This window comes from Silurus meridionalis, chromosome 23 (genome assembly GCF_014805685.1).
Source record: "Silurus meridionalis isolate SWU-2019-XX chromosome 23, ASM1480568v1, whole genome shotgun sequence".
NCBI lineage: Eukaryota > Metazoa > Chordata > Actinopteri > Siluriformes > Siluridae > Silurus > Silurus meridionalis.
Window position 1 is genome coordinate 7,417,673 of NC_060906.1, and position 21,184 is coordinate 7,438,856.

General features: G+C 39.5%; 1 protein-coding gene across 1 annotated transcript; it reads right to left on the reverse strand.

Annotated features, from left to right (window-relative positions):
* Positions 1-122: 122 nt before the first annotated feature.
* sf3b6 (splicing factor 3b, subunit 6) lies at positions 123-3,145 on the reverse strand. Its single transcript, XM_046835889.1, has 4 exons — positions 2,980-3,145; positions 2,561-2,679; positions 481-619; positions 123-350 (listed from the first exon to the last, which is right to left on the reverse strand). The coding sequence occupies exons 1-4, from the start codon at positions 3,007-3,009 to the stop codon at positions 261-263; spliced, it is 378 nt and encodes a 125-aa protein (XP_046691845.1). The 5' UTR covers positions 3,010-3,145; the 3' UTR covers positions 123-260.
* Positions 3,146-21,184: the final 18,039 nt, after the last annotated feature.

Below are 21,184 nucleotides of genomic sequence, written 5' to 3' on the forward strand. Positions count from 1 at the left end.
AAAAAAAGCTAACATGATTTATTCATTAATTTAAAATAAACCCAATTCCAACAAAAAAAAAAAAAACAAATAAGCATCTGGTTCAGATTTCACTTGAACAAATAAAGCTTTATAGCAGAGAATAAAGTCTTAACAGCTCAATGTTTAATACATAAAAGTGAAGGTAAATTAACTGTACAAAAAAAAAAAATTGGGGTTTATTTTTACTATTGTGTAAAAAAAAAAAAGGTCAGTTGGGGAGCAGAGAGAAAACCAGCGTGTTACTTCGGGGGATCTGTATTTATTCCATATTTCTCCTTGAGTAGTTTCAGCTGCTCTTCTTTCTTCTTTGTGTCCATTTTCTGGAAAGCCTGAAAAAATAAGAAAAAGCAGCTTAACAAAAGTTTGCATTATGACCGTGACTGCACCACGGCAGGAGAACAGCACTAAATAGGAGACCACAAAACCCAGTTTACACAAAGTCATTAAATTCAAACGTACTCTGTTAGCATTGTAGTACAAAACGACCAGGTATCTGTTGCAAACGTTGAATCCAGAAAGGTGGTCGCAGGCGTTCTTAGCGTCAAAGATGTCCTCGTAGACTACATACGCAGTTCCCCTGGTCTCTGGAGTGTTCCCACTGAAAGCACACAATTCCGTATCGTGAATTGAAACAATCAGTATTGTTTATACAAAGATATTGCCATCACCATATTTTATAATTACACTTTTATACCTTCAGTATATTTTTAAACCAAAAAGCAGTTTGTAACATAACTGGGAGATTTTAGATTCACAAAGTGGGTTAAAGATCTTACTGATACTGTCCTTACTAGTGGGTTAAGACTATTCAAGCACACGCAGGTTCAAGTTCACCATACATGTGAACACAAGGCTGGACATGCGTCTTGATAACCATCAAGCCAGACATTTAAATGAGTCAAACATTGTATGTAGAGGTCGACCGATTCATCTGTTTACAGTACGAGAGCGGCCTCTAGAGGTGAATCACTGATGCAGTTTATTTTAAGTGTATTTTTTATTAAATTTTAGATGCAATTGTTTGTTTGAAGTGTTACTTTTGTTTTTTATTTTTGTAGTTCAGTCGTAATCTACAGGGAGTTTTTTTTTTAACCAGTGTCCATTTTAAACACTATCGGTTGATTAATCAACGGCATATACCTTGTATTTTTCTATATTTCCTTGTATTTTTATAAGGGATTTGGGGATTTTTTGGAGTTGGAGATGTAGCTCAATAACCCAGTTACCCATTCTACATTTAAAGCACTTGTATTTATAATTGCACTGAATAAAAGTTTAAGTAATTTAGGTGGAGGAAATGCGCGATGTGGAATAACACGACAACTCTATTTAACCATCCTGACTTATTACAAACAATATCTAATTTATGAAAAATAAATATAAGAGTGTGAATGTGGTAGTTAGGAGTAGAGGTCGATAAATTCATCAGTTTTGCTGATTAATCCACACAGAGGTTTCCCGGGTTGTTTTATATTGATTTTATTTAGTAATCGGCAGATACAATCCAAACTAGCCTTTTCTGTAAAATCCATTATCGGTTAACCATCGTTTAAGGGGGAATTTTTTTGACAACATGCAACCCTTGATATTTTCTGTACATATCTCACCTTTCGCACCACAACACTTTCAACTCTGGACTCGCACAGCACAGCGCACTTTATATTTTACACCACACCACACACGGCCACTTTACACCACACCACACCACACCGCACACGGCCACTTTACACCACACCACACCGCACACGGCCACTTTACACCACACCACACCGCACACGGCCACTTTACACCACACCACACCAAACACGGTCACTTTACACCACACCACACCAAACACGGTCACTTTACACCACACCACACCAAACACGGTCACTTTACACCACACCACACCACACACGGTCACTTTACACCACACCGCACATGGACACTTTATGGACAATCTAAACCACCTTAAATTGTTTATAAGCATTTTTTATATACATCCTTTTCTCTCACATATATATCTATCTTTATATCTAATATATTCTTATATTTTATTTTATATAGTTTTTATACTTTATCAGTCTTTTTCTTTGTATTATTTTTCTCCCCATCCTATTCCCTCATGCCAGACCGTTGTAAAAAGCATTTCACTGCACGTTGTAAACTGTATGTATGTGACAAATAAAATTTTATTTGATTATCAATATTATAAACAACATACAACTAAAGCACTCTATATAAAGCACTAAACTGTACACAGTACAACTGCTTGTTGTTAATAAATACTTATATGTTACGTTATTTATTTGACCCCACCAACATTCACAACTGCAACTGATATTTAATGCAGTTTTAATTAAATCCATAGTCTGTATAAAATAAGAAAGCATGAGTCTAACCAACAATACTATGTCAACAATAACTCGTGAGGGGATCAGGAGCATTAGATCTCCTCAAGCTCCTGAAATCAGCCCCAAAAGAGAGTCATGGGCAGTAAGAAACAGGTCTGCTTTCTGAAAATCGTGTATACAAACTCTTACACTGTTACAATACTTACACCCTGATCTGCCGGATCGGTCCATACTTCCCGAAGATATCGTACATTTCTTCTGCTGTGATCTTGTAGGGAAGGTTCCTTATGTACAGAATCCTGTTCACCTCCGGAGGTAAGCGGATCTGAGAAGATCGGACATTGTATGCACATTAGAACAATCTGGAGACTGGAACGTAAAGGTCTTTGCCTCGGGATTTTGTTTGTTTATATTTATGTTATATATACGTTTATATTATATATTTAATCATTAACACGTATCGGTAGATCTGTTCATGCAGATTTAAGTTGAAAGCCTCCGATAATAACACGAGCGTCCAGCATGCTAGTCATCCAGCTACCATGCTAACTGCCTCGCTCCAGTCGCGGAAGTCGACAAACAATTCATAAAAAGTACAACTGTACACGAAATAAACTCTACTCACATTCGCTCTTTTAGCTGCTTGCATCGCCATGGCTGAAAATTCTTCTCAAAACACCAACAATGTAAGAAAATACTCTTAAAATAGTATAAAATTTGTTTCCACCAGCGGCCCGAGTACGCAGTTGGTAAAGTCCTGGGACGCACAACTATGACGTATTTCCTAAAACACCCCCGTAACTTCCGGTCTGGATACGTTACAAATCCGTGTTGCCACAACTTCATAATATATTCTACTGTAATAGATAACTTTTATCATCATAGAGGACAATTCAAATATATATATATATATATATATATATATATATATATATATATATATATATATATATATATATATATATATATATATATCATTTTATATTATATATATATATATATATATATATATATATATATATATATATATATATCATTTTAAGTAATTGTTGATTTTAAATTAGTACGTTTGTAACTTATATATATATATATATATATATATATATATATATATATATGTTTTATATTTTATATATATGTATATATAAAATCACAACTTCATAATAAATTCTACTGTATATTGCAAATTATGGTGTAAAATAAGTATTTGGTCACCTACAAAAAAGATTTCTGGCTCTCACACAACTGTAACTTTTTCTGTAAGAGGTTCCTCTGTCCAATTATTTGAAAATGAAAGACATACAAGACCACTAAAAATCTCCCTCGATCTGGGGCTCCACGCAAGAGCTCACCCCGTGGGGTCAGAATGATCACAAGAACGGTGAGCAAAAATCCCAGAACCACACGGGGGGACATAGTGAATGACCTGCAGAGAGCTGGGACCAAAGTAACAAAGGCTACCATCAGTAACACACTACGCCGCCAGGGACTCAAAGAGCCAGACGTGTCCCCCTGCTTAAGGCAGTACATGTCCGGACCCGTCTGAAGTTTGCTAGAGAGCATTAGAATGATCCAGAAGAGGATTGGGAGAATGTCATATGGTCAGATGAAATCAAAATAGAACTTTTTGGTAAAAACTCAACTTGTCGTGTTTGGAGGAGAAAGAATGCTGAGTTACATCCAAAGAACATCATACCTAATGTAAAGCATGGGGTGGAAACATCATGCTTTGGGGCTGTTTTTCTGCCAAGGGACCAGGATGACTGATCCGGGTAACGGAAAGAATAAATGGGGCCATGTATCGGGTCCTGGAGTGGCCCAGCCAGTCTCCAGATCTCAACCCCATAGAAAATCATTGGAGTGAGTTGAAAATCCGTGTTGCCCAGCGACAGCTACAAAACATCACTGCTCTAGAAGAGCTCTGCATGGAGGAATGGGCCAAACTACCAGCAACAGTGTGTAAAAACCTTGTGGAGACTTACAGAAAACTTTGATCTCTGTCATTGCCAACAAAGGGTATACAACAAAGTATTGAGATGAACTTTTGCTATTGACCAAATACTTAGTTACTTAGTTTCCACCATAATTTGCAAATAAATGCTTTAAAAATCAGACAATGTGATTTTCAGGATTTTCTTTCCTCATTTTGTCTCTCATAGTTGAAGTGTACCTATGATAAAAATTACAGAAAATTACAGACAATTGGTGGCTGACTAAATACCCTTTTGCCCCACTCTGTGTGTGTGTGTGTGTGTGTATATATATATATATATATATACAGTACAGACCAAAAGTTTGGACACACCTTCTCATTCAAAGAGTTTTCTTTATTATCATGACGATGAAAATTGTAGATTCACACTGAAGGCATCAAAACTATGAATTAACACGTGGAATTATATATGGAATTATATATATATATATATATATATATATATATATATATATATATATATATATATATATATATATATATATATATATATATATATATATATATATATATATATATATACAAAGGCTAGTTGAAAAACATTGGAAAAAAGATGCATTAGGCCTTTAACCAATTTTTGTTCTATAATATGGATTTGTTTTTTATTGTATTATTGAACTAGAACTTAAAACTGCAATAGTTACACATCTTACAGTCATGAATTATTATTTTTTTAACATTAAATCATAAATTAAAAGAAACATGGCAAATTTAATTTTAATATAATAATTTGCATAATGCAACATTTATTTGTGGAGGCCCACAGCCCTCCATCAACTTAAATTTTGTCCATTCATCAAAAGAAAAAAACTCAAAATACACTACTGCATTTCATTTTTGCACTGTCCATAACTTATCATCTCACTACTGTAATACTGCAACACACAGTTAAAACAGCAGAAAAAATAATTGGTGCAGGAAAAATCACTACTGACACTTCGATCCCTGGACACAACATTTTTCAGCTTCTTCCTGCTTGCAGGTGCTAAGCGCAATATAAATGAGTGATGAAACAATACAAAAATTTGATTTTAAATACAACCTTGGACATGGTGAGTGTCCAATGGTGACTCCTGTTTCATTTTAGTCTCTCCTTTCTGTAAAAGTATATTAATGGGGATAATGTTTATAAGATAAGATAAGATAAGATAAACCTTTATTCGTCCCACAGTGGGGAAATTTCTTTGTTACAGCAGCATGAAAAAAAAAAAATAAATGCAAATATATAAAAGAATAGACAGAAGGAAAGCATTCTACGAAAGGCTGTTACATCTCCAAAACTCGTATCTGAAAATGGCGACACTATCAGAGTGTTCCCTGATTACACGCAGAATGTGGCGCGACGGAGAGCGGCTTTCGGACAGGTGAGACAGTTATTACGGCAATGCGAGGGAATAAAATACGGGCTGTTGTATCCTGCAAAACTGAGGATTACGACTCGGGACGGCCAGCAGAAAAGCATTACTGACCCAGAGAAGGCGGTTACCTTCGTCAGGGGACTTATGAGTGATTAATATGGGTGTCTGTTCGGCTACACACCTCGATATATTTGGTGGGAGTATTGGAGTGAACCAATTATTGTTGGGGATCAATATTGCTGCAATGTAATGCCATGGGACATTGGATCAGTTCAGTGACATTGGACAGTGGGTGTACTGACGGCTAGTTGCATATGCGGATTAAGGCGTGTTTTTTTTTTTTTTTGTCTCATTCAGAACTGTCTTCTAATGTAGGAACAAGTATGGATAATTTGACTGTTTTAAAGTAGGCCTGTTATTATTTATCTATTCATTTAAGTACTTATTTTCTATTTTTCTTTATATACAATAATTCATTTGTCTGCTTGGTTTTTCATGTTCACTCAGAATCGTTTTCTAACAAAGTACTGATAACCCTTTTTTTTTTTTTTATTTACTTAACGCTCACAAATGCAGTCATTTATTCATTTATTTTTATTTATTTGTTTATTTTTTTCTTCTTTCTTTTTTCCATGTACACAGAGCTATTGAGTAATGGTTCTAATTAATCTTGTTAATGTTATAGATGTTCGGCCAAATGGTTATTATAAGGTTTGTGTGGGGCCTCAGCTCCACTCGGTAAGTTTTATTTTCTTCTTTCTATGAAACTTCATAGTGGCTTGGGAGGTTGGGGGGGGTGCAGTCTCTCATTTGGGGAGGGACCAGCAGGGGTTTGTGTTGTTAATGGGTGATTTAAAAGTTTTCTTTTTACTTTGCACAGTTTGTTTTTTTTCTGTCTTTGTGCCTTTATTCCTTTCCCCTTTACCTTCTTTCTTTTTCTTAGAGTTGGAGATGAGTTTTCATAATAGCACTGAGTTGGACTTTATCAGCCATGGGTTCTGCAGATGGAATGAATAGGCCTGCGACTAAATTTGTGAGCTGGAACGTGAGGGGACTCAATCATCCTGTAAAGCGAAGTAAGGTGTTTTCACATTTAAACAAATTGAAAGCAGAGATAATATTCCTACAGGAAACACACCTTCGCACAACGGACATTCCTAAATTAAAGAGAGGATGCGTATCACAGGTCTACCACTCTGAATTAAATTCTAAATTTCGCGGTACAGCCATCTTGATTGGCAAAAATGTACAATTTATACAAACCAGTGTTATTAGTGATAAATGCGGGCGTTTTGTTATTGTCCAGGGCAGACTTTATAACGTGCCGATGGTCCTAGTTAGTGTGTACGCTCCAAATTGGGATAACCCAGACTTTTTTAAAGAACTGTTTGGCCGTATACCAGAGCCGGGCACACATCATCTGATTCTGGGAGGAGACTTTAATACGGTTCTTAAACCTTCTCTAGACCATTCCAAAGCATTTACAGCCCCTCCTTCCCCCTCTAAATCTGCAACTATTATAAATGCTTTTTGCGGTTCTAGTGGTGTAGTAGATCCATGGAGATTTAAGAATCCTACGTTAAAGGAGTTTTCCTTTTTCTCCGCTGTTCATCAAACATACTCAAGAATAGATTTCTTTTTGCTGGATCAAAAAATGCTTTCATCAATTAAGTCTTGCAGTTATGAAAGCATTGTTATTTCTGACCACTCTCCGGTCACTATGGAACTCTGGCTCCAGGCTGGAAGGCCAATTCAGTGTAATTGGCGATTTAATACATCTTTGTTGTCTGATGAAACATTTGTAGACTTTATTTCAACACAGATTGATTTCTTTATTGAAACTAACCAGCTGCCAGACACCGATATTTTAATACTTTGGGAAACTCTTAAAGCATATATTAGAGGTCAAATAATAGAATACACTGCTCGTCTAAATAAAAACAGGTCTAGACGCTACAATGAGTTGATCAATCTAATCCACAATGCTGACCAGCAACACTCCTCGGCCCCTACAGCTGACCTCCGCAAAAAAAGAATAGCATTACAAACTGAATTTGATCTTCTTGCCTCTACGGAAGCAGGAGAGAAATTTCTGAAATCTAGACAAAACTTTTACGAACATGGAGAGCGGGCAAGTAGGTTACTCTCTCACCAGCTGCGTCAATATTCCGCAACCAATTTTATTACAAAAATACAAACTGCTAATGGAGAAGTTAAGCTTGACCCAAAAGACATTAATGAACAATTCAGATTATTTTATTCATCCTTATATTCTTCAGAAAATCCTAGTGAGCATGTATTTCTTGAAGATGTAACTCTCCCGACTATAGCTGAGGAGGATAAGGCCATCCTTGAACAGCCGATATTTGAAACTGAGATTAGTCAAGCAATTAGGTTAATGAAAAATAGAAAGGCACCAGGCCCTGATGGGTATCCAATTGAGTTTTATAAGGCTTTTGCCTCTAAGTTGATACCTTTACTGTGCCTTGTCTTTAATGAATCACTCAAACAAGGAAAGCTGCCTACATCTATGACCCAAGCCACAATATCTGTGCTTCACAAAAAGACCCCACTAAATGCGAGTCTTATCGCCCGATCAGCCTACTCACATGTGATTATAAAATACTTACAAAGATTCTCTCCTTAAGATTGGAACCTATAGTACCAAAAATTGTGCATCCTGACCAGACAGGCTTTGTAAAGGGCAGGCAGTCTTTTCATAATTTATGTCGCCTCTTTAACATAATATATTCTAAACATTCGATTCACTCGCCAGAAATAGTGATCTCATTAGACGCGCATAAAGCTTTCGATCGAATTGAGTATGGACACCTTTTCAAAACTCTGAGCAAATTCGGCCCAGTCTTTGTTTCTTGGATTCAGACGTTGTATGCAGCACCCCAAGCTAAAATGAGGACTAATAACTTTAATTCGCAATATTTCACTGTTCAGAGAGGGACACGACAGGGTTGTCCGTTGTCCCCTCTTCTCTTTGATCTGGTCATTGAGCCACTTGCCGCGGCATTGCGAAGTAATAACAATATACGGGGTATCACGAGGGGTGGCCTGTAGCTGCACTGGTTCAATTAATAATGCCCACGCATCGTACTGATGTTGTTTGAGTTTATTCACACACTCTCTCTCTCACTCGCTCTCTCTTCAAACACCGTGAAAACTATAAAAAATATAAACATATAACATTCAAATACACATCTCACAATAAACATCCACAAACACAATCCATTCATAATTAGTCCCAATCACGACATTACAATACACATTACACTTACATACAACTTATGTATAAAACACCTAACACATTCTACATAACAGCACATGAACATTATAATATTCGACACAATATTAACATTTACCGTGTGCGCCTTTGAACCACATGCAGATAAATGGTAATTATTTGTGCAAGCCGTTCATATCAGCATGTTCACGTGTCCATGTCTTTGCTACGCTCTGACCCATAATTCCCTATTCCCGCGCACCACACTGGCATCACGTGTACATCACATCGTTTAAAGAAACATGCACATACACATTCTCTGAACATTACGTTTCATTTTTAACCTTCTGTTTAAACTTCCATGAAATAAAATGAACTTGAAATAACAACAAAAAACAGTTAAACTGTCTTGCAGACATTTACACTCCCACCAATTACTTTGATTTATGAAAACTTTATGCACATGTTTAAATAAATCTAGTAATTCCAGAACCACATACCAGAAATAGTTATCAACCCTTACATACATTTAATGTTTCAAATATTCTATTATTTGTGAGTGTTTAAATTATTTCTAATGAAACACACTTTAGTTGTTTTCTATGAGTACAACTAACTTATGGATAGGACGTTCCAGAATAGAAAGGTTATTGTGTCTTTTACCCTCTTTACCTAACTTTCTATCTCCTATTTGTATTGTGACCTTTCGCACCAATCCATCTTCTTCTTTACAAACATCAATCACTTTTCCAAGCCTCCATTCATTGCGTGGAATCTCTTCCTCTTTGACAATAACAATATCTCCAATCCTCACATTCCGTTTTGGAGTATGCCAGCGTTGTCTGAGGGTGATGTTCGCAAGATATTCTCTCCTCCATCTACACCAGAATTGCTCTGTAAGATATTGTACCCTGCGCCACCTTTTCTTGGCATACATATCTTCTGCTACAAATTTTCCTGGTGGAGGCAGCGGAACAGAAGCTTTCATAGTAAGTAAATGGTTTGGGGTAAGGGGCTCTAGGCTTTTTGGATCATTAAGTGTGTTGATGGTCAGTGGACGGCTGTTGATAATTGACATGGCTTCGTAGAAGAATGTTCTTAAAGAAGCATCATCTAATCTGCCAGCACTTTGCGATAAGACCCAGCTTAGAACACTCCTAACGGTCCTGATCTGCCTTTCCCATATACCACCCATATGACTGGCATCGGGCGCATTCATTGTGAAGTCACATTGTTTTTGGGCTAGGTAAGCAGTCAGTCTGTCTTTATCCACTTCCTTTAGTGCTCTTGACAGTTCATTTTTTGCCCCAACAAAATTTGAGCCTTGATCAGACCTGATTTCTCTCACAGCTCCACGAATAGCTATAAAACACCAAGGGCATTTATAAAGGCATCAGTTGTCAAGTCATCCAACATTTCAACGTGAACTGCTCTGGAGGAAAGACAGGTGAATATGAGACCATACCTCTTTTGCTCTTTGCGACCTTGTTTGGTGTGAAATGGCCCAAAACAATCGATTCCACAGTATGAAAAGGGTGGTGATGGTTCAGTACGATTAATAGGTAGATCCGCCATCCTTTGTGTTTCTGTTGGCCTGCGAGCTCTCCTGCAGGTAACACATTGTTTTATGTAGTTGGCTACAACTTTGCTGCCACCAATGACCCAGTAACCATTGGCTCTCAGTTCATTAAGGGTCTGCCCTCTGCCTTGATGCTGAGTTTTATCGTGGCAGTAACCCAGGATTAAATGTGTGACCACACCTGCCTTAGGGAGGATCACTGGATGCTTCACGTCCAGAGGTAAGTTAGCTTTCTTTAGTCTCCCTCCAACCCTAAGGACACCATCTTGTAGCATTGGGTCAAGCTGGAACAATGGATGGTTATTTGGCAGTTTGTCATGACCCAGTGTTTCCATTTCCTTTTGAAGGCATCCTCTGTGCTAATTTTATGAGTACAATGCTGGCTTTCCTCAAGTCTTCAACATTTATGGGCCTTGGTATTTTGTCTCTTTTTGCTAGTAGCTGGATCCGAGCAACCACATTTAATGCTGTATGCCATTTTGAGAAACGATTAAATCTCTCCAAAAAATTGTCCTCTTGTATTATTTTGGTTTGCAGAACCTGTGTTGTTTTGATTTCAGGATCTCCCACCAAGAGCTCTGGAGTTGACTTTGGTATGACAATCTCTTTTCCACAAGAACTTTGGTCCAGTAAGCCAGTCTGAATTAATCAAATCTGAAACACTGAGGCCTCTAGATGCTTGATCCGCTGGATTTTGGTCTGTATCAATATAGTTCCACTGTGCAGGGTCTGATGCTTCTCTGATTCTTTGGACACGATTGGCAACGAAAACGTGGAACCTTCGGCATCGTTATTGATGTAGCCTAAGACTACTTTGGAATCAGTCCAAAAATATTCTTGGTCAATTTTGAGCTCAAGTTCTTCTCTTAACATACTACTGACTGCTGAGGAGACCACTGCAGCTGTTAACTCGAGTCTAGGTATGGTAACAACCTTTGTGGGTGCAACCCTTGCCTTACCTATGACTAAAGAGCAGTGCACCTTGTCTTCATTGAGCAATCGTATATATGTGCACTGACCGTACCGTGGCTACTCGCATCAGAAAAGTGATGGAGTTCAATTCTCTGCACTCTTTCCAGATTTTGGGGAATGAAACATCTTGGTATCTGAAGTTTTCCCAGATTCTTTAGATCGTTTAACCAGCTTTCCCATTGGGGTCTTAATTCTCCAGGCAGCGGTTCATCCCATTCAATGCCTTTTTGGCACATCTCCTGTAGTACTTTCTTTCCTGCAGTAGAAAAGGGGCTAGGAAGCCTAGAGGGTGGTACACGGTAAATTTGGGGTATCAAGAGGCCAATCTCAATTAATAGCATTTTCTACACTGTTAGCTCGTCGACTAATTCTTACAAATTGGAAATCTTCCTCACCCCCAAAACACTCACGTTGGGTGTGCGAAACTTTGTCCTTCCTCCAGCTTGAAAAGTTAAGAACTATAGTCCAAAACTCAGCAGAAAGGTTTCAGAATGTATGGCAACCTTTCTTGGATTATTACGAAACTGCATTTGATGCTAATTCTTTAGATTAAAAAAAAAAAAAAAAAAAAAGGTATGTTGTCATCTCCTCTTTTCCCCTCTCTCTCCTTTTTTTTTTTTTTTTTTTTTTTTTTTTTTTTTTTTTTGTTTTTTGTTTTTGGGTGTTCTGTGTGCATTCTCAATATTTGTGCGAACCTTGGATGCCAATATGCTATAGGGGATATGTGAGATAATGTATAAAGTATGAGGTTTGTGGATGGGGATGCCTTGTATGACATAAGAGAATGTATGTCGGTTTGTGTTATGTACATTTAAAACAATAAAAACACTTTGAAAAAATAAAATAAAATAAAATAAAATAAAATAAAAGAATAGACGAATAAGACACTATAATATTACAAGTATATACACAACACAATGTATAAATACAGATGAGGGAAAGTACGTATTGCAGGTTGTATTGCACACAGGTGGTATTGCACGTATTGTAGGTAATATTGCACGTATTTCAGGTGATATTGCACATATTGGAGGTAATATTGCACACAGGTAGTATTATTAAATAGTAAAACAGTAAAAACAGTAACTATTACACCAGATATCCCCAGGACTGAGCTGGCCTTCCTGATCAGCTTGTCAAGTCTCTTCCTATCTGCAGTAGAGATGCTGCTACCCCAGCAGACCACTCCATAGAATATGGCTGATGCCACAACAGAGTCAAAAAAGGTCTTCAGTAGCTCTCCCTGCACTCCAAAAGACCTTAGTCTCCTCAGCAGAAAGAGTCTGCTCTGCCCTTTCTTATAGATTGCCTCAAGTGTTGTCTGTCCAGTCCAGTTTGTTGTTTAGGTGAACACCAAGGTATTTGTAAGAGTCCACTCTTACAATGTCCTTTCCCTGAATGTTTACCAATGGAAGTGATGAAGTGTGTTTGTGCCTCCGGAAATCCACCACCAGTTCTTTGGTTTTCCTTGTGTTTATCTGGAGGCAGCTCTGTTGGCACTAGTCCACAAAGTTCTGTATAAGTCCTCTGTACTTTCTGTCATCATCATTCGTGATCAGACCGACAATGGCAAAGTCATCAGAGAACTTCTGTAGGTGACAGGTTGCTGAGCTAAACATGAAGTCTGCAGTGTAGATGGTGAAGAGAAACGGGGCAAGAACCGTTCCCTGCGGGGCTCCAGTGTTGCAGACAATCATGTCAGACTCACAGTCACGAGTCCTCACATACTGTGGTCGGTCTGTGAGGTAGTCCAGTATCCAGGCTGACAGATGATGGTCCACTCCCATGTACACCGTCTTATCCCTCAGGAGCACAGGTTGGATGGTGTTAAAAGCACTAGAAGTCAAAAACATGACTCTCACAGTGCTCCCAGCCTTTTCCAGGTGTGAAGTAGCCCGATTTAGGAGGAAGATGACTGCGTCTTCCACTTCAATGCCAGGTTGGTAGGCAAACTGAAGTGGATCCATTGATGGGCTCACCAGAGGTCGGAGATGAGTGAGCACCAGCCTCCAATGTCTTCATCAGATGGGAGGTCAGTGCTACTGGTCGGTAGTCCCCAAAGTCTTTTGGGCGAGACGTCTTTGAAACAGGCACCACGCAGGATGTTTTCCATAGCTGTGTCCACATCTTCTACGCTAGCAAGGCCATCATCAACATAGAAATTCTTCTTAATGAAGTTGGCTGCTGCAGGATACTCCTTTTCATTTTGGCTTGCGAGATACTTCATTCCATAATTTGCACAGGCAGGAGAGGATGCCGCTCCAAAAGATGGACTTTCATACGATATTCCTTTGGCTCAGAATTGTATCCCCATGTTCCCACCATAGGAACCGTAAGTAATCTCTATCCCCTGGCTTACATGGAACCTGTGGAACATCTTCTCAACATCACAGATGACTGCAACTGGGTATTTGCGGAATCTGCAAAGCACTCCTGTTAGGCCATTGGTAAGATCAGGCCCAGATAGCAAATGATCATTTAGGGCGTTCCATTATATTTGGCAGAGCAGTCGAACACAACCCTAATTTTGTTTGGCTTTCTAGGGTGATAGACACCTTGGTGAGGAATATACCACGTATTTCCTGCTCTGGGTGAGTGCTCAGCTCTCTCCATCACCATCCTTAAATACACCTTCCATAAATTTAATGTAGTCATCCTTGAATTTGGGATCTTTATCAAGTCTTCCTTTCAGACGCTTCAGTCTTAGTAGAGCCAACCGCTTATTCTCTGGAAGCTGGGGCCGTGCCTTAAAGGTAGGGGCATTTCCAGGTGCCCATCTGCATTGTAGCATATTTTTCATTCAGCAACTGCATAAACTGTATGTCATCTTGTGATATGCTCTTTTCCCCAGGGCTTGTGTCTTTGAAGTCTAATTCTAGGGCTCTGATGACAGAGGCTGGTGTCAATAGTGGAATTTCTTTGACGGATACACGATGGCACAGGCCTATAACCTCTGATGGCTTCGCAACCCGTGGTGAGCTGCCAGCGATGCTCCATCCCAGGTCTGTCTTAATGGCATATGGCTCCTCGTCACCTCCTATAATGACTTGTCGTGGAGCCAGTGCCCTGGAGCAGTCATAGCCTATTAATATTCCGACCTTACAATCCATCAACTTTGGAATTTCTGGTGCTATTCTGTTCAGATGGTTCCACCTCCTGGCCGTTTCAGCGGTTGGAATGTGGGAACGCTCAAGAGGGATGAAATCTCTTGTGTAGACAGGTGGCAAGTTGACAAGGCTTTGGGAGGAAAACCCCCTAACTCTTAGCCCACTAACTCTTTCACTCTGAATAATGGAATCTTTTCCCATCATTGTTGTTAGTTTTAGCTTGACAGGCTCTAAACTTGCTCCCACCTCTTCACATACCTCTTGATCTACAAAGGTGTTGCTACTCTGTGTGTCCAATAAAGCATACACTAGTGTCTCCTTTTCAGGAGCTGTGATCAAGGAAATCCATACAGGCACTATCATAGATGTGCTGGTTCATAAAGTGTCATTGTATGCCGATGATTTGCTGATGTTTATATCAGATCCGGAGACTTCAATCCCAGAATGCCTGGACACCATTTCTCAATTTGGTAAATCCTCTGGGTACAAGATTAACCTCACCAAAAGTGTTTTGTTCCAAATTAATGTTCTGGCTCGGAATCAATCCTTCGACTCATACCCATTCAGGACTACAGAGGGCCCCATGACATACCTGGGAGTAAGTGTCACAAGTAGATATAAGGACCTATTCCAAAATAACTTCAAACCAGCTTTAGGACAGATCAAGGAGAACCTTAATCGCTGGTCTAATCTGCCCCTGTCCCTAGCTGGACGCATTAATTCAATAAAGATGGTAACGCTACCTAAAATCTTGTACTTATTCCAAACAGTCCCGATCTTCATACCCAAATCATTCTTTAAAGAGCTTGACAGGCATATCAGTACATTTATATGGAACAAAACTATACCTCGCGTACGGAAAGCAGTTCTCGAGAGACGTAAGGAGAATGCTGGGCTAGCTCTACCAAATTTTTTATACTATTATTGGGCTGCAAACATTCACAAATTAGTAATATGGTATGGAGCTTCTATTGGCAGGAGGGAAGTTAGGTGTGTTGTGAAATGACTGTGAGCTGATAGCTGTGCAGAGAGAGGTGGGGCTGGAGCTGCTTGCTGTGGAAGCAAAGAAGGGGGATTGCAGCAGGGGGGACTGGATGGTGGCAGGGGAGGGTAGCTGATCAAATCTGTTAAAGTATAGATTAAGATCATTCACCCACTGCTGGTCACCCTCAGCCTGAGAGCTGGGCTCCTTATGACCTGTGATGGTTTTGAGCCCCTTCTACACACCGCTGACGTTGTTCTGCTGCAGCTGATCCTCCATCTTCCTCCTGTAGCATGCTTTTCCTGCCCTGATCTTTTCTTTCTAAGTTCTCTCTGGACAGTTTTCAGCTCTTCCTTGTTTCCCGATTTAAAAACCCTCTTCTTCTCTTTAAGGAGAGTCTTTATATCAGGGTTAATCCACGGTTTGTTGTTGGGAAAACACCATACAGTCCTGGTGGGTACAGTATTCTCCACACATAAATCTGTATACCCTGAAGAAAAGAGATTTAAATCCTATTTATTGTTACATTCTTGTATTATTTCTTTATTAATTCAGCAATATGTAGTTTGCATTGCAAGTGTGATTCTTTATTTACTCATTTACCTTTCTTCCTTCTGCACTTAGTTTTGGGTCGAAGATGGCAGATTCACAACAATAAAAGCACTTAAAGGTTTTCTCCAGAAAAGACATTTTACCATTTTAAACATTTATTGATTTAATGTTTTTATAATTACTCATGCACTGACTTATTCATGCTCTATTTATTTCACATAAATGTCAATTTTTCTTACATCTGGAAATAACTTCGTTTAGAAAATCTTCTTATCTATAAAGAAGGAATTTGCTGGACAAAGGTCTATCTATTCACTTAGAAGGTACCTTTTTAATCTCTTTTTCAGTTTGATTCTTTACCTGCAAAGTTTAACATTTGTTCATTTTCAATCCGGACCCCTAACCTTTAGTACTGGTTCAACAAATTATCCAAATACCAATACCTAATCCTAACCACTAACCTTAACCCCTAACACTAATTTCAAACTCTAACCCTAATCTCAATCTCTAACTCTAGTGTTAAGACCTTACCCTTTACCCCAACCCCTAATCTTAACCCCTGACACTTAACTCTTTACCCTAATCTTAACCTCTAACCCTAACCCTTTACCCCAAACTTAACCTGTTATCCTAACTTTGAGACTTTACCATAACCAGGGGGTCGGCATCTCATGGCTTTTAACATCATTTAAAAAATATATTTTTTAAATGTACTTATTATTACACAATGAACAGCGTTTAAAAGGGGACAACCTTTATCTTGTTGTTCGAGATGACAGACATGACATTGATAATAAAGTTTTAGTATTTTGTAGATTAAAACATATATCACATACTCTCTACTTCCTGCATCTTGACCTACGAGTAGCTGATACTGAGGTCCAGCCCAATGTGCTCGTAAACTGTTTATGGATAAATCTAAGATAAATCTGTGATGAAAATATTTTAATTCTCCGTGGACAGATTTATTCGCTTTCACTGCCAACGATGCTGGCCTGTCAACAAAAAACCTTGTTCCTCTAAACCCAATCCCTAAACTTTTACAAATCATTTTAAGTAGTGTTTTATAGTGAAATGGACAGAAATAATTTGTAAAAAATATACATTTCTTATTCTTATTGCCTAATCCCAACCCTGTAGCCTAACCCTGAATTTCACCAGCTACCATAAACTTAACTCACTTTGATTATTGATCCAAGCTCTAAACCATAATTTATACCACATACATTAATTACCTCAGTCTCACACTGAATAGTCTAATCAGATCTTCAACTCCTGGTCAATTTCCTAAATTTCATCTCAAATCTTTGGACTTCAAAGTATAAGCTTTTATTTACCTCTTTACGATAAATCGTACAATCTGGAACTGCTTATTAGGGGTGTAACGATCTCATGATTCGATACATATCTATATATAATGTTCATGATATATTGGATGGAAAAAAAGAGTTATTCAAATAAAGATTTATTTCCAAAACATTAATAATTTTTTTTGTTATGCCTGTATATTTTTTAAGTTATACAACTTAAAGAATTTAAAACACTTCAAGGATTAAATTGAACCTTCTGTAGGTAAATAAACAATTAAACAGGCCTGTCAGTGAAAAAAATAAAACTGAAATTTTACAAGGCCGTTGAATTAAGATCGCTGAAACCTAAGAGCAAACTTCTTAAAAAAAATAAAAATAAAAATAAAAAATTTAATAAAGTAACCAAAAAAGATCTTTAAGGAAAAAAAAAGCTTAAACAAAGTGCAGAACAAATTGCAAAAAAAAGCATCATAGGAAAAACAAACAAAAAATTTACGAACTGCGAAAAAAGTTTGCATATAAATCCTTAAGTCATTTGGTGACCCTGTTGTAAGTGTTGTAAGACCCTGTTGTAAGTTGTTACTGTTCCCATGAGACACAAATGACATACAAGTGTGCCACGAGCACTACAGACTGTCCGAAAATACAATTCAACTTGCAAACGTAATCAAGTTGCTTTTTGTCAGATTATCAATGAAAATCATTTAATTATATTAAATGTATTATATCTGTGTTTTTATAACCCAGCCATTATGGATGCACAAGCCAGTGCACTCTTAGTGCCGGTCCCAAGCCCGGGTAAATGGGGAGGGTTGCATTAGGAAGGGCATCCAGCGTAAAACATGTGCCAAATCAAATATGCGGATCACAAATGAGCTTTTCATACCGGATCGGTCGAGGCCCGGGTTAACAACGACCGCCACAGGTATCGTTAGCCGACAGGGTACCGGTGGAAATTGGGCTACTGTTGGCAGAAGGAGGAGAAGGAGAGGAGGAAGACGTCTACAGAGACGGCAGGGAAAGGAGCAGTGCAGGAAAGTGGAGGTTCGGGTTGGTACTTTAAATGTTGGTACTATGACGGGTAAAGGGAGAGAGGTAGCTGATATGATGGAGAGGAGAAAGGTAGATATGCTGTGTGTTCAGGAGACCAAGTGGAAAGGGAGTAAGGCCAGGAACATTGGAGGTGGATTTAAACTGTTTTATCATGGTGTGGATGTAAAGAGAAATGGTGTAGGGGTGATTCTGAAGGAAGAGTACAGTAAGAGTGTAGTGGAGGTGAAGAGAGTTTCTGATAGGGTGATGATCGTGAAGGTGGAAGTTGAAGGGATGATGATAAATGTCATCAGTGCCTATGCTCCACAAGAGATGGAGGAGAAGGAAAGATTCTGGAGTGAATTAGATGAAGTGGTGGATGGTGTACCTAGGAAAGAACGATTGATGATTGGGGCAGACTTTAATGGGCATGTAGGTGAAGGGAACAGAGGTGATGAGGAGGTGATGGGTAGGTATGGTTTTAAGGAGAGGAATGTGGAAGGGCAGATGGTGGTAGATTTTGCTAAAAGGATGGAAATGGCAGTGGTGAACACTTATTTTAAGAAGAAGGAGGATCATAGGGTGACGTATAAGAGTGGAAGAAAGTGCACACAGGTGGACTATGTGCTATGCAGGAGATGCAACCTGAAGGAGATTGGAGACTGTAAGGTGTTGGCAGGGGACAGTGTAGCTAGACAGCATCGAATGGTGGTCTGTAGGATGGTTTTGGAGGCGAAGAAGAAGAGGAGGAGAGTGAGGACTAAAAGAAAAATAAGATGGTGGAAACTGAAGGAGGAAGAGTGTAGTGTGAGGTTCAGGGAAGAGGTCAGACAGAGGCTCAGTGGTGTTAAGGAGGTGTTGGATGATTGGGCAACTACTGCAGGAGTGATGAGGGAGGCAGCTAGAAAAGTACTTGGTGGGACATCTGGTAATAGAAGGCAGACAAGAAAACGTGGTGGTGGAATGAGGAAGTGCAGGAGAGCATAAGGAGAAAGAGGTTGGCAAAACAGAAGTGGGATAGACAGAGTGATGAGAAAAATAGGGAGGAGTACAAGGAGATGCGGCAGCAGGTTAAGAGGGATGTGGCGAAAGCCAAGGAAAAGGCGTATGAGGAGCTGTATGAGAGGTTGGACACTAAGGAGGGAGAAAAAGATTTATACCGATTGGCCAGACAGAGGGAAGGAGAAAAGGATTTATACCGATTGGCCAGACAGAGGGACCGAGCTGGGAAGGATGTACTGCAAGTTAGAGCAGTAAAGGATGGAGAGGGAAATGTGTTGACTAGTGAGGAGAGTGTGTTGAGAAGGTGAAGGGAGTATTTTGAGCAGCTGATGAATGAGGAAAATCAGAGAGAGAGAAGGTTGGATGATGTGGAGTTGGTGAAGCAGGAAGTGGATAGGATTAGTAATGAGAGCAGCGATTAAGAGGATGAAGAGTGGAAAGTCGGTTGGACCAGATGACATACCGGTAGAAGCGTGGAGATGTTTAGGAGAGATGGCAGTGGAGTTTTTGACCAGATTGTTTAACAGGATTTTGGAAGGTGGGAAGATGCCTGAGGAGGTGACCATCTGTGAGCAACAGTATGGTTTCATGCCGAGGAAGAGCACCACAGATGCCTTATTTGCTTTGAGAATGTTGATGGAGAAGTATAGAGAAGGACAGAAGGAATTGCACTGTGTATTTGTGGATTTAGAGAAGGCGTACGACAGGGTGCCAAGAGAGGAGTTGTGGTATTGTATGTGGAAGTCAGGTGTGTCGGAGAAGTATGTGAGGGTGGTGCAGGACATGTATGAGGACAGTGTGACGGCAGTGAAGTGTGCAGTAGGTACGACAGACTGGTTCAGGGTGAAGGTTGGACTGCATCAAGGATCGGCCCTGAGCCCTTTCCTGTTTGCAGTGGTGATGGACAGGTTGACGGACTAGGTCAGACAGGAGTCTCCCTGGACTATGATGTTTGCGGATGATATTGTGATTTGTGGTGAGTAGGGAGTAGGGAGCAGGTTGAGAAGAGCCTGGAGAGGTGGAGGTATGCGCTAGAGAGAAGGGGACTGAAACTCAGTAGGAGTAAGACAGAATACATGTGTGTGAATGAGAGGGAGGGCAGTGGAGTGGTGCGGTTGCAGGAAGAAGAGCTGGAGAAGGTGGAGGAGTTCAGGTACCTGGGGTCAACAGTGCAAAGTAATGGAGAGTGTGTTAGAGAAGTGAAGAAAAGAGTGCAGGCAGGGTGGAGTGGGTGGAGAACAGTGACAGGAGTGATTTGTGATAGTAGGGTATCTGCAAAAATGAAAGGGAAAATTTATAGGACTGTGGTGAGACCTGCGATGTTGTATGGATTAGAGACAGTGGCATTGAGTAAAAGACAGGTGGAGCTGGAGGTAGCAGAGCTGAAGATGTTAAGGTTTTCGTTGGGAGTGACGAGGATGGATAAGATTAGAAATTAGTTTATTAGAGGGACAGCGCATGTAGGATGTTTTGGTGACAAGGTGAGGGAGGCGAGATTGAGATGGTTTGGACATGTGCAGAGGAGGGACATGAATTATATTGGTAGAAGAATGCTGAGGATGGAGCCACCAGGTAGGAGGAAAAGAGGAAGGCCAAGGAGGAGGTTCATGGATGTGGTGAGGGAAGACATGCAGGTAGTTGGTGTAAAAGAGGCAGATGTAGAGGACAGGGTGGTATGGAGACGGATGATCCGCTGTGGCGACCCCTA